Below are 15,246 nucleotides of genomic sequence, written 5' to 3'. Positions count from 1 at the left end.
ACTTCCGACCTCCGCCGACTTCCGACATCCACCGACCTCCGCCGACCTCCGCGGTTTCTACCTGAATGACGTGAGTGCACCAATGTATTAAGCCCGTGGGGTGTCAACCCCAGTGTTAATCAGTGTATTTATGTTAACCTTTTTCCAGTGTTTGAATAGTAGACTCAATGGTCTTCATATGTTGTGTATTTCAGATTTGATTGAAACTTGTGATTGATATTTGTGTTGTTGACTCGAGACTTTGATTGAATTGTTGTGTATTGATACGGAGCAGGTCGTTATTACCGTTGAGTTGCATGAATCTATCATGAAATGTCCACAGGAAGTTATGTTTATAGTGGCTGATCAGGAAAGAAAGTCATGTCATGGTATTGTTATGGTGTTTGACATTGACAATGAGAGGATGGATCTTGTACGCAATTTTCGCAAAAGACGGGCACCTTATACTCACATTTTTGTTATAGTGGGTGATAAAGACGCTAAAACAATGCCGGTTTCTTACATTTATCGAAAAATTTGTTGAGTTTCGTGATGCGGTTTGGCCCACAAAAGTAAAATTTTCTGAGCATCTGAGACGTAAGGATTTGCCACCTCAGCTAGTGTCTAAGAATAATATGTTTCTACGATATAAACTTGGGTCCCAACTTAAAGGAACCAGAGTGGTTAAACGCGAGGATTTCGATGATAATATTGGGTACCTTTTTGATAAATATGGTGAACGTTTTCGCCACCTTGGTGTTTTAATATTATCTGTGTTCAAAGAGTTCTGTTATGTGTAACTGAAATGTTGAGTTTCAAGTAAACGCTAAATCAGTTCTTCTGACAAATTTGCTTTCCCCTTAGAACCTACTTTTTGTTTAATTCATTTTATTTAATGGACTCCAGGTTCTGCTGCTTTGTTTTACCATTTCAGATTCATGTTTTGATGTTCTGAGTTTGTGTTAATGTTCCGTGTGACGGCCGTGACGTTTGACATCTTTCCCGTTCAATTCGAGAAGATAGCGCATGATGATGGCGCTTGGAGCTGCCTGCGGCAAATGTTGGGAAAAGATCACCTGTGACAGGCGAAGTCGATTTACATGCAGATTATGACCTGAACAATTACAGAAAGAAGGGAAAGAGGATATGAGTGGGGACATTTAAACTATTTATTGTAATGGACGTCACGTATTAACTGGACATTAATTCCATATTCCATATTTATATATGGCATGTATTTATAAATTCATGCGTTTATAAATTCAAACAATATGACATGTATTTATAATCATGCGTTTATAAATTAAAACAATTTACCAGAGCTTATTCTTTTTGCATGAGAGAGGGAGCAATTTATTTGACCGAGCAGCGTGAAACAACCACTTAAAGCCCCTACCAGATCAAAAAGCGGCAATATTTAGGCAGCAATTAAGCATGAATTAACAAAATGTGCAGAGAGTGTTTTGGCGGTAATTACTTGTGTGCAGACCAAATTTAGGCGATAATTACTTATACACAGACAAAGCATAGTCGGCAATTATTCATGCGCAGATATCATTTAGGCGGGAATTATTCATTGGCAGATAAAACTTAGCCGTAATTTACCCCTGCAAATAGAGTCAACAGTAAAACTTTTTCATGCTCGTCGGATTTACTATGAAATTTTATCTGTAATTTCACAAAAGTGACATGAACATAGTAATGGTAAGCCAAAAAAACAGACTGCAATTTTTAATGATTCAGCGCTGATTTTTGCTGCAAGCAAGGTACGGGAAGTGAACTAAATTTTAGAGTTCAGCGCGTACGGAACGAATTTGCAAGGAATTTTCAAGTTAGCCATTCTTTTAACAAGTTCTTAAAAGCTTTGATATCGACTTGCAAATTCTTTCAAGTCAACCATCTTTCGCAAGAAACCAACTTTTATCAATCTCTAACAAATTCAAAATTTGGTCTCGTCGGTGTAGAGCTCCCTGCCATTAACTATACTCATCATTTTTTTAATTGAGTATGTGAGTTTTGATCAAGATTTTCAGAAAATTTTTTACTCCATAGTAGCGCAGAACTGATGTCTGGTCCTTATTTCTAGCCTGCTCGCTTTTTTCTAGGGAAGCGAATAAGTTCAGTCGGATTGTTAAACAGAATTCTGTTTCGTAATTTAATAAATGGGAGAAAGCATCTGATATCGAGATTCCCTTAATATTCTTTTGCTACTTTTGAGCAAACGTTAACTATAAAACCACTCAGAATATCTTTGCTTTTTATAAAACGGATAATCGAGCGACTGGAGCCAGACAAAAATAAGAGGTAATTATTAAGCTTTTCTCGGGAATTGCCAATTCAGACCTGCAAACGGTTTTACTAATCAATGCTTTTAGTAACTGTTATATTTGAAAACATGAACTGGGCATATGTGATCAGAAAATCATTCAATTTTCAAATATATATTATATTTAGAATTCGCACATGTAACGTACTGTGTCAAAAAGTATATACAGAATTCCGATGCAAGTGATATTGAAAGTGGCCAAAAACAGCTAATTATTGTTCACTATCTCTATAAACTGAACTCTTAAGTGTGACGTAAATCGTTTCAGCTGCTCTTAGAACATGACTTACACATTTTTCTAATGTGCTGTTATAAACTACGCTCAGCCAAAAATTACGTAAATTCAAGATTTTATTCAAAAATTATTTTGACGCTCAGTAGTGATTGTTGTTCAGTTTTAAGCAAAAATTTGTTCGTAAGATAGATAAGTAACCGTGTGAGCATATTAAAAACTTGATTTTATTCCAAATTGTTGCATGTAAACTTGGTCAATTTTGATGAAGCCGTGCTGTTTGATTCGAAGCTGTCATGTAAAATACGCACTCAAAGCTGTCTTCAGATTAAAAAGCAAATTTTTGATCAAGTTAAATGTAATTGGTGTTATTACGCGTTGGTTAACGTTAATTTTGCTCGACGAATCACTGTCTGGTTGCGCAGATATAAACCCTCGAGGGTTTACACTCCGGGCACAATTGGAAAATGAGATTGGAAATTTCCATATATCTCTATTTTTCGCTGCTTATTCTTTTGACCAGGTGAGACTTTTTAAATAAGTTAAAATTTATCATTTCCCGTCTTGCAAAAATACTAATCTCTAATGTTTGTTTGTTTCAGCTTGCCTCACACACTTGGTAAGTTATTCGCCCTTTACAGAATTTCAATAGCTCGTGACTATCCATAAAGAGCCAAAAATGGCGTCTAGGATAAAAACCACGGAAATAAACCCCAATGTTAACATCGCCCCTGGGGTCATTATAATTTGTTCGGTTGTGATAGTTTCATGTCACGGCCCACGAGCCGTTAAAACATGGCCATGGCCTACGAGTGATGGCCAAGTGCGCTTAATTCACAGCTCTTTAACAGTAAAGTGGGAGTTTATTTCAATGGGGTTGTTTATCCCTGAGCTTTTTCTTCTAAAAATGGGCAGCTCTTTTTCCTCGGTGGTCACTCATTTGCATCATTTACCCTAGCTGTGAAGACAAAAACAAAATTCTAAAAAGTTTCCAAAAAAGATTTGCTGTGATCAGCTTAGAGCTAAGGCTTCGTACATTAATGTTTCGTAAATGATGGATCTCTTTTTGTGTTTGGTTTAATAGTTTGAAATTATAAGAAATCATTTCTATGTTCAAATGAGTGGCAAAAAACTTTCTTTATTTGCTAGTTTGTTACCGTTGAGTAGCTTCAGTATCTTTGTCCGAACCCGGCGTTCTTAATAAGAAAGATATAAGCATTTCACTTTTGATGCAATCTCTGTAGATACTTTTTCTCGCAAATTTGCTCTACTTGCTCCAATATTCAACCTTGTTTATCATTAATTTTTGTTACATCAAATTATAGTAAAAGTTGTCTCAGAACATTTTTATGAAAATTTTCAGTAGGATATTGGTCTTCCGAATGAAATGGATCAAACTTATACCAATGGCGTGCTTGCAGTAAGGTAAATAACAATTAAATGAAAGAACGCGAATCATTAAACGTGGGGAATAATTTTCAAACAAACGCTTTTTAAAATTTGGACTATTTTGCATTGAAGTAAATGAATTTTAAAAAAAGAATCAAACATTAGTAGTTATGCTTGACCCTGGGCAAATTTTGCTGCCCTACGGAGGGTCGTAGACAACGCATACCAATTTGTGAATTATATATGCTATCTTTCGTAATTGAAATTCACATGAAATCCTTTTAGCTGGACAAATAAAAACGTAGCCTTTTATTTATTTTTAAAATTTTAGTGTAATTAAAATTCAAAATGACAGCTGTGGCATTTCTGTGGAAAAAAATCAAAGAGAATGACATTTAGACAACCTTAATTAATAAAAATTTGGTTACATAAAAGCCCTAAATGTCAAAAGCATGGGTTAAAGCATAAACTTCAGTTAGTTTTAAGGGTGGATTTTAGTTACCTTAAGGGTGGATTTTCGCTATAAAACGCTTTGCATATAATTACTCTGACCTTTCCCAATGTAGGGACGTTAAGAGCAAGGAATCTGATGACAATTTTTTGCAAGTATTTTCTTGCCTATGTTTAAAATGCCGTAAAATAATTTAAAAATAAGCATTGATTACAGGGGATAGAACATCTTAAGAATAAATGTTTTAAGATTGGTTGTGAAATTCATTTACAACTGATTGCAAATTTGCACCATAAACATAGATTCAAACAACACCTAATGAGTGATTAAAAATGTACAACAACGGCACTTTCCTTTTTTGTGCTTGGCACTTTTTCAGATCCCTAGGGGAACCGCGAATAAAACAACTGTTTTTGTTTGTTGTGCAAAACTGAAAGGCTGCCGATATATTTATATGCAAAGAAGTCACACAAAACAAAATAAAATTATAGAAAAATTCTGTGGAAACCCTATTTTTGATCCGAAAAACTAGGACAATGATATAATTCTTTGTTTTCTGGCAGAGAGCAAAATTTTTACCGCTGTTGTTCTGAAAGTTCCAATTTTAATGATTTTTTTAACAACCTTTTGAAAGATAGACAAACTGAAAACCTTTAATTGTCATTTATATTCTATTTCAGTTTCATGTACGTTTTTGTGAAAAATTACTTTCAAAAACCAAATAAAGCCGGAAAAAGATTAATTGAGAAGTAGTTTACTATAATTAGGGCGACCGATGATGGATGCTGGCCTAAAACATCAAATAGTTTTTCAAAATGTTCTGAAGATCAAAATTGATAGATGGAATTTGACAAAAATGAAGCTAAAAACCATGCGACTACTATTGACAGCATTTCCAGCAGTGTTCATAAAAACTAAAAACCAATAAACCATATTCTGCTCAATGAAATACCTGGCGTTTAGTTCGGATGATGCGAAAGATTTATAGAATTGGGGAGAAACTTAGCTAACATTAATTGACCTGCCGCCAAATTATAGGATTTTTAACTGAGCTGGCCTACAACCTTAAACACTGTGTTAAAGCCGGCCATTTAGCGGCAGTTTATGATTCTGTCAATTAGGAATCATGCAGAGCGGTAAAAATTTTTGAGACAAAACTTTACAAAAAATTTTCAGAAATTGAACCTAATTAGTTGAATTATTTAACTTGTTAATGTCTAATTAGACAATATGTCTTACAAAATGTTTCCGCAATACCAAAACCTCTCCGATTAAAACTTTTCAGATAACCGTTTCTATTTACGCGTGACAGGATTTCTAATGATTTCTGGTTGAAGAAAAAACTAATTGAGCATGTTTTGAACAATAACCGCAGTAGCGGCTACTCTAAATTATCAGACTAAACAAGTTCACGAACATTGACAATAGAAATTCATAACACGACAATGTTATTTCTATTGTTAATGTTCTATTGTCAATGTTCGTGAACTTGTTTAGTCTGATAATTTAGAGTAGCCGCTACGGTGGTTATTGCTCGAACCCCTCTTGGGGGGGTACATGCTCAATTAGTTTTTTCTTCAGCCAAAAATCATTAGAAATCCTGTCACGCGTAAATAGAGAACCGTCAGCTGAAATGTTTTAATCGGAGAGGTTTTGGTGTTTCGCAAACATTTTGTAAGACATTTTGTCAGATGACGGTTTTCTATTTACGCTTGACAGGACTTCTAATGATTTTTGGCTGAAGAATAAAGTAATTGAGCATGTAGCCAGCCCCCTCCCCCCCCCCCCCCAAAAAAGGGGTTCCAACAATAACGCCGTTGCGGCTACTCTAAATTATCAGACTAAACAAGTTCACGAACATTGGCAATAGAAATTCATAACTTTCACATAATGTTTTACAGTTATTTATCTTGTCAGGTGGAGGCGCTATCGTTTTCAACGAGTCCGAAACAACAACAAGCGCCATCGCTTTCTCCATATCCCATACACCGGGATCTTACACGATTAAACGTGGACCTACGGTAGCACTCACCAATGTTAACGATACTGACGCATTCCTTGACAATGGCTACATCAACAACGTTGTTGGAAGTGGGCTGTTGGCGGGCAAAGGCTACGTGTACGATCTTATTGACGGTCCAACCAGTATCCAATCCAAAACCTTGTGCACACGTATGTCGAATGATTTTCTTTGCTGTTATCAACGAGCCATCATCTAATCTAGACCTCGATAATTATGAAAAGGGGTAATCAAAAAGGGGGGTATTATTATACCTGCAATCATATTTGATATTGACTTACAATCTCACTAAACAAAATTACAAAATTAGAAATTACAAAATTTAAAAAATGCATTGTGTAATTGACTTCAGCGTTAAGCATCGGTTGTTCCCCAGTGATGAAAGAAAATCTGATTTGACAATTTCTGTCAAAGTTGTCTTTCTGTCAAAACTGTGGCAAGATAAAATGCAATGCCTGATTTATGAAAGGTCTTATGAGAATCTTACTTGTTTTTAAATTAAAGTTATAACCATTTGGTTAAACAAACTTGAAACAAAAAAATACTTCAAATTTATCAAGCAAAATAATACACATCAACCAATTTTCTTAAATAATCACATTATAACATTTTCCTCCTATTGTTTTCTTCCTAACAAAAAAAAACTTTTAAAAGCTACGTTTTCTGAAAAATGTTTTCATTTTTTGACGACCGAAACCATTGCGGTAACTTTTTCCATTTCTGTACGCATTGACGAAAAATCGAATTCATTCCAAAGTTGGTTTTCACATTCTGTCTAACTTTGAATCGAAAGTTTTTGATGAAAACTCAGATACCGGTGACAATTTTCAGAATTTTCTGGTCTGGCTATATCATAATGAAATTTGATAAGCGACATTTTTGCTATTATTAGCCCAACTGGTAGAACTTTTGTCTGTATTAGCAGATCTCTAGCTTTGTCAAACTTTTTACGTAGAAAGCGGACCTTTATAACCCAGTTATTCTGTCGATTGAGGCGTTTCAGATTTTTTCCAGACAAATTTTCAAAAAAATGTAGCCAAAAACAATAAGTGTGAAAACACAAGTTTTTTTAAAGAAAAATGCACGCAACCAGGGGAGTTTGATGTATTATTAGGAATATTGAACTTTTAACATGAGTAATATTCTTTAAGCTTTTATTCAGCTGGTCATCAAAATCAAGGTTCCAGTCAGTTTTGTGTTCAAAATTTGTGTTACATAAGATAATTTCTTTTTAGTCGGGCAAACCCTCTCCATAAGGCGCTCATTAAGAAGAACTGCAGATGTACGCCTATAGCAAATTGCAAGAATTTATGAGACGAATTGGTTTTTCACCAGGTCCTGTTGCTTTGTTAATGTCCAGCTAGTTAATGACTGAATAAGTCACAGCTCTGAATGTGAATTCACGCAGGTTAAGTTTATCTGGTTATTTACAAAAAGTATATGAATTTTTGAAAACATGTAGATTAGCAAATGATCTAAGTCAGACAGTTCACGATATCTTTTTGATCCTTTAAATTTTCATCACTATCTTATCTGATTTTGTCAATTTCGAAAATTTTTTCACTCAAACTGATCTTATGTATAATGAATTTCTATTGTTTCTTATTTGTTGTACGTTTTTGGCAGAAATTGGTGCAGAAATTTGTACGTCTCATTGTTAGATCTTTTTTTCGTTTGTTGAACAGGAAACATTTTTGTTCTTAGTTCGATCGTCCACAATGAAAAGAAATAACCAGGATTGAAAAGATGAAATTACAATAAAAATTCTGTTCTTGATAGAAGTCAATCTGCAAAACAAGTCAATTTTTTGACGTTTTAAAAAGCAATAATAATATATATCACTAGCCGATCTGATAGATATAGTAGTACATGGAGTGTGAGAGCATATACTAGATGCCAAAATTTTTTCAACGAGTTCATTTGCATACCTTAAATCAATTACGCCAAAGTAGCCGCATTGGTTAATGAACACATATTTTCTGCATATCTGCTTTGCTATATGGTGAACAAAATAAATTAAAAATCTCATAAAACATCAGGCTTGACGAAAAGCCTTCATAGAAAAATGTTATCAAACTGTTTTTTCTACTTTTTGTGAAAATGCAAAACCATTTCTAAAAGTAAGGTTTACCTTTGGTAAATCTGTGTCGTGCAAGTGGTCAATAGATAATAAAAAACCATGTCTGAGAGCTGAACCTGTACTCCAGTAATTACAATTAAGTATTTTGCAGAATCTTGTCAGATACTAGTTAAGAAATACTGAACCCAGCGTAGAAGACAAAATTCTGATAACACGTCAAAAAAGATGTTTTACCAGATATCAAAGGGATTTGTGCAAAATAAATTTCATATATTTGCTATTTCATCATCTTAAACCTTAAATTGATACAAAAGGGCAAAAAGACTAAAAAGATTAAAATTCTGTGAAGTGCTCTTCAGTCGAACGTAACTACTTTTCACTTTTTTATCCCATTTTTCATTTTAAAGTTTTGTGGAAACCATTTTGACCACAACTTAAACGCTTTCCACAATGAACTAAAATTTGCACTGAAAAGTGCCAGCCCTTTTCCTTGTCGTTGAATTTTTTCAGTGATTAATAAGAATCGAGAAACAGATTATTGCTCTTTAGTCTGTATTTTATACGAGTTAAGGATTTTGAACCTTAATTTGCGCAAAAAATAGCAAACGTTTATGTAATGCCAAATCATCAAATAACTCAAGTGAGACTACTTTTGTCCAAAAAAAAATTAGCATATGACAAAATTTTTTGAAATTGTGCATCAAAAAAACGTTATGTTACTCGATGTTTAGAAATCGTCAAAAAACTCAAACATTGCAAATCTCCTTTTGATATACAGAGAATATACACTAGTTTTCCACTAAAAACTACGCATTGCTTTAGAGGACAAAAACAACACAGCGTTCATATATTTGATTACATTGTAATGAAATTCGTAAATTAATAATTCCCTTGTTTTTGAAAACATTGTTAAGCTTCACAAAAAAAGCTTGCAAAATTTGTTTGCGGAGATCTTGCCTCAAAAAACACCAGACATTTTTAAAGACAAGTACAAAATTTTACAGTGGTTAACACAATAACGAAGATTAACCTCTTTGTACCGTATATGATTAAATTTGGAGAATTAACACACTACTCTCTTTTTTGCAATGCAACATCCAAAATTTTGACAAAATATTCTGTATTCTGAGCTTTTTTAAACAAAATTGGCAACAGCACTCAAATTTTTTTTTTCATACCTGCAATGTACATACAACCATTAAATTTTTGCACTTTTGCGCCGCATGTTGCGATCATAAAACTTGCAAGCTCACAAAGTTTTGTTGAGGCGTTACAAGTCAGTGCTTGTAAGGTGATCTGACAACAAATTTTGACATGATACCAACGCACGATCCTTATATTTTGTGCAAAAAAGAGAGTAGTGTGTTAATTCTCCAAATTTAATCATATACGGTACAAAGAGGTTAATCTTCGTTATTGTGTTAACCACTGTAAAATTTTAATTTTGTACGTGTCTTTAAAAATGTCTGGTGCTTTTTGAGGCAAGATCTCTGCAGAAAAATTTTGTATGCTTTTCTTGTGAAGCTTAACAATGTTTTCAAAAACAAGGGAATTATTAATTTACGAATTTCATTACAATGTAATCAAATATATGAACGCTGTGTTGTTTTTGTCCTCTAAAGCAATGCGTAGTTTTTATCAGGAAACTAGTGTATATTCTCTGTATATCAAAAGGAGATTTGCAATGTTTAAGTTTTTTGACGATTTCTAAACATCGAGTAACATAACGTTTTTTTGATGCACAATTTCAAGAAATTTTGTCATATGCTAATTTTTTTTTGGACAAAAGTAGTCTCACTTGAGTTATTTGATGATTTGGCATTACATAAACGTTTGCTATTTTTTGCGCAAATTAAGGTTCAAAATCCTTAACTCGTATAAAATACAGACTAAAGAGCAATAATCTGTTTCTCGATTCTTATTAATCACTGAAAAAATTCAACGACAAGGAAAAGGGCTGGCACTTTTCGGTGCAAATTTTAGTTCAATGTGGAAAGCGTTTAAGTTTTGGTCAAAATGGTTTCCACAAAACTTTAAAATGAAAAATGGGATAAAAAAGTGAAAAGTAGTTACGTTCGACTGAAGAGCACTTCACAGAATTTTAATCTTTTTAGTCTTTTTGCCCTTCAACTTTACAATTCAATGTCCTAAAATTACTAAAATTAGTGTTATATTGCAATTAATCTGCCGCATAACTCTTTACGAAACGCGCTTTCGTCCAATAAAATTTGCGTAGGAAAGCAGTTTTCACTTTTCATGTTTCAGTTTAAGTGGAAAAACTGACTGGTATTTCTATAAAGGGCACCGCCTTTTTGTCCCCGATGTTTGTAAGTATGTTTTACACGCACAATGTATTAACATAGGAAACGTGAAATCTGGTAATAAAGATGTAAATTTAGAACGATTGGTACCGGTGGATGCTCGCAATGTATTTTTAAACACCAATTTCTCATTAAAAATATTAACGAACATGTCATCATTCTATCGGTTTTTTCCTTAATTCGAGAAACATTACCCCGAAATCCCCTATAAAAATTTATTACAATATTGTGCAACAATACGACGTGTAACGTCTTCTGCAAGAGAATATCCAACATTTAGGTCACAGATGAAAATTGAAAGCTCTATCTGTCGCTCGCTCTTTGTAGAAAACACTTAGCATTCCCAGTGTGAAACTTGACATAATCTATATAAGCGTGCCATGTGTTGACAATATTGACAATCTTGCTGCTATAGAACAAACTACAATAATTTTTGACTAAAAACAACTAGTTCAACAGACCTGATATTTCAAATATTAATTAACATAATAATTACAAAAGGTTACACCAATAAACAAAATTTCATAAAATTACAGGCCAAAATTTGTCGTTTGAAAACTGTCTAATGTAATCGTACCAGTCAGAAAAAAAAACATTTTGATAGCTTTTATCCGGACAAAAACCGATCGAAAATTGGCATATTTTATGTTTTGTCTGGACAAAATTTCTATCAAGGTAGCTTTTCGACTAAAATAAATCAACAGTAGCCGTTTTAGAGGGCAATAAGTATATAAAGGGATTTGACAAAAAGTTAGTCATGTTAAAGGTCCTCTAGCGCCAACTTCTGTGAGTGCGACAACTGATAATTCTACGACAGCCATTGTCTTCTTCACTAACGACCCTTCCAACCAAGACCCCATGGGAGCCTTCTACGTGACAGGACATGACGGCTCTACTGAGAGCATTGGTAAGTGCTGCTTTTAGTCTCTTGTCCTGATGGAGAAGACCGCATAAAAACAAAAAACGCCAAAACCATCCTTAGACCTTAGAAAAGCTGCTAAATTGCCAGTTTTGAGCACAAGAGTTCTGGGACATGATCGTAGAAGAATTGTAAAACAATATATTTGCCAGCTGAGTGTTAGTCTAGTTTCCGAAATTTATGGAGCTAGTTTTTAGATTTTTGGAGTACTTGACGAGTGCTAACAATTTATTTCAATTTGTAGCAATCTCAATTCTCGATGCCAAAAAATCAAACATTTTTATGACGTTTGAATCAACTATTATCAAATATTTCTTGCCAATGTTTGTTGTTTTAGTTCAGCCTTCTCAAGTGAGGCTTCATATGTGAACGCAAAGTAGCGAACCTTTTTTTCAGCTAAACTCAATTCATTTGAATGTATAAGCCTTTTGCTCTAAACTTCCTTGTTCCGCCCCACTTTTAGTGGGTGGGAGGAGCTATGCGCTCAACTGGATTTTTGCTCAGACACTTTTGGCGGATGCAAATATGTACCATAGAGAGTTTTGAGTGGTACCACTAACAAGCGCGTAAAACATAGAGAATAAAACTAAATTTTCTCTAAACATTCGAGGAGTTTATTAAGGTTCAAAAGTTTATGTGAAAATTTGACATTTCAGTAGCTGTGTTCACATTTTTGATCGTTTTTAATCAAAATTTTAATAAATTTTCCCCTGCATGTTAGCATTTTTAAAAACTGCTGTCAACTTCTCAAAACTATTAGATTGGTGCTCTTCTTGCTATTCGAATCGTATTGGTGCTCCGTCTATTTTTTTTAGTAATAAGTGTTCGTGCATTTTCTCATGATTTTGAGCTTATAAAAAAGACAGTCAGGTCAGAGCAAGAATATAATAAATTTTATTAGAGCTCCAGAGCTGATTTTAATATTTTCGAAGTGCTTTATGTGCTAAAATTGCTGGAAATGCTTAAGTTCGAAGTAAAATATCTTTCTTGAACTTCTTGAGATCAAAATTGAGCAGTTTCTTTTTCTCTGAGTTTCTTTTGTTTATTTTGACTTGAACTTATGCTGATGAACTTTTTTTGATTGGTTTGTTTGACGTGGGTTTTGCGAAGTATTTTCGTTGGTAATGTCAAAACGATCATTAAAAATTTTTGAGATTTTTGCCATTTTTTTCATTTTTTGCATTTTTTTTTCATTTTCCTAGATTTTTACATTTTCTGCCATGGTATTACTTTCAAAGTTCTTGTATGGGCTAATGAGTAAAATTTAACTAATTGGTTTTGAGGACATTAGGATCAACAACTCTTCGGCAGGAAATTTAGGTAACTTTTCCAATTTTCTGAATTTCTATTGTTTTGTTTGTTCCTTTCTCTTGCGTCCAACATGTTTTCTGCTGGTTAACACGTTGGTTTTTCTTTTGATGTTGGCTATACAGCTTTTAGTTTTCAAGCCACAAGAATTAATAAATTCGACAAATTTGAGGTTTTTTCGTCAATTTTTAGAGTATTTGCGTTACATATTTTTAAAATCGGTTCAAAAAATTGAAAATTAACAACTGTTGTCAAAATAACCTACCGTATTAAATACTCTTGCTTCTAGTTTCCTTTAATTTTGTTGGACTGCTTTTTGTCTGTTAACTCAAGACGTTAAAATGTTCAAATGGTCTGCAGGTCTTGTAAAAAAATGCTTAGTTCTTTTGTTCAATTATTTGGAATTTTCAAACGTCGAATTCTTCAACTTTGGTGGACATGCTATAACAAACCCATAGTTTGTCACTGTTTTCTGCTGAAAAGTATACCCCAGTCGATTTCGAATGATTATCTTGCAATATTTTGCCAGAATCTTGCAAGAAAACACTTTTGCAAGTTATCCGGTACAATCATTTAAAAAAGGTAATCCGGTCTCGCCTGGGAGCAACGATAAACGTTAATGCTAATCAGCAAACTTCCATTTCAACCGGCAAATAGTAATCCAGGGGACTTTTCTACAATCATATACCGATTAAGATTTCAAATATATCTGTTAAATTGGCACGTTTTGCACCACATAGAAGAAAACAGTGGCAAGTGCGAATTTAAACTCTCAAAAAAAAAACAGATATTCACCAAGTAATATTTTTTTATTATGGGCTGCCATTGTTTTTCAGCTGCCACTGATCGTTCTACAACTGTTACTGGTCTCACACCCTTCACCAATTATACATTCGAAGTATCGGTCTTATTCAACTGCAGCGCTGCAATATTTCTCAACAGTTCCACAACCAGTGCTGCTACCATTCGAACCGGTAAGCAGCAACTCGCTCCACTTTGTCCAAAAAAGGTAATATAGTGTAACAACCACCTGCTGGTATACAAGCCCATTGCAGTTGTCAAGTTACTAGGGCTGTGGTGTGGTGTAAAGGTTAACATGCTAGACTGTAGTTCTTGTTAAAATTGGATAGAGTCCTCTCAGCTCTAACCCAGTTGAATTCTTCTAATTGAATTCCAGACCCCAGGACTCAGAAAACAACGTACAGGCCAAAAAAACAAAGCATAAGAAATATACCATAGATTAAAACATATAAAGATTTCTGTACTAACACAGAAAACGAAGTTATGAAACGAGTTCTATGCCATTTTGTAATTCACGCTCGTTTTTTGGTGATATAAATTGTATTTTTTTTTGTAATGGAGAGCGTCAATTTTGAATTCCCGAAAATATTGTTAGCTTTTGAAGTCTAATGGTGATCCCAGTTTTGTGCAAAACCCATCTTTGATGCATCTTTTTTCTTTTTTAATTACTCGCAACGAATTTCTTTTTCTATAAGTATTACTTTCTTTTTCTATAAGTTTTACTAGTTATACCAGCAGTTGGGTGCTTGACATCATTTGTTACTGCTTTGTGTATTAGTTTTTGATAATCGTGTGGTAAATTTTTAAAAGTTGCATGGTAACACACTCAATCAATAAACTGATTTTGAACTCCCGTTGTAAATGTAAGTTGAGCGCCTGCGTGAACAACCTGACCAATCTTGACTGCAGTTATGGTATCACATGAACACGTGGAACCCGTATTGAGGAATTTTGTCTTTCACTTGTAAGAAATCGCTTTTTTTAATCGTTTTCCTTAGACAAAAACGATCAAAGCCCTTACGTGGTAATCGCCGTTTTGTTTGTTTATTTCGTCGTTATTTTTATGTAAGAAATGATGATTTCTTCATCGCTATTTTAATGTACGAAAAAACGACAAAAAACAGTCTGCACTCTGGGATTCGAACTATTGCCCTCCTCAGACATAACCTGATTCACTGACCACTGCGCTATTATCCCCCTTCAACAGATATGCTAAAACTTTTTTATATTAGCAACAAGCTTTTCTTCGGAGTGAGAGCAATAGACAAAAACTAGTTCAAGAGCAATTGAACGACGAAAAAACGATCTAAAAACAACAATTTCATTTGAAAAAAAAACTACTTAAGAAACGACACAAAAAACGACAAAGGAATGATCATTTCTTATACGTGAAAGACTACTTAAACGACGGAAACTATGA

At 34.0% G+C, this 15,246-nt stretch overlaps 1 protein-coding gene across 1 annotated transcript in view; it reads left to right on the top strand.

The window, feature by feature from the left end:
• Nucleotides 1–2,699: 2,699 nt before the first annotated feature.
• Nucleotides 2,700–15,246, top strand: part of LOC142341310 (uncharacterized) — a 216,660-nt gene continuing 204,113 nt past the window's right edge. The window contains exons 1-5 of the mRNA XM_075392234.1: nucleotides 2,700–3,060; nucleotides 3,140–3,156; nucleotides 6,295–6,549; nucleotides 11,565–11,705; nucleotides 13,862–13,999. Of these exons, the coding sequence (XP_075248349.1) occupies nucleotides 3,005–3,060; nucleotides 3,140–3,156; nucleotides 6,295–6,549; nucleotides 11,565–11,705; nucleotides 13,862–13,999 (607 nt within the window). The 5' untranslated portion in view covers nucleotides 2,700–3,004. The remainder of the gene's footprint in view (nucleotides 3,061–3,139; nucleotides 3,157–6,294; nucleotides 6,550–11,564; nucleotides 11,706–13,861; nucleotides 14,000–15,246) is intronic.

Source organism: Convolutriloba macropyga, chromosome 6, assembly GCF_964194025.1.
Source record: "Convolutriloba macropyga chromosome 6, txConMacr16.3, whole genome shotgun sequence".
NCBI classification, from domain to species: domain Eukaryota; kingdom Metazoa; phylum Xenacoelomorpha; order Acoela; family Convolutidae; genus Convolutriloba; species Convolutriloba macropyga.
The sequence above is the reverse complement of the archived record's forward strand: the minus strand, read 5'-3'. Positions and strand labels throughout refer to the sequence as shown.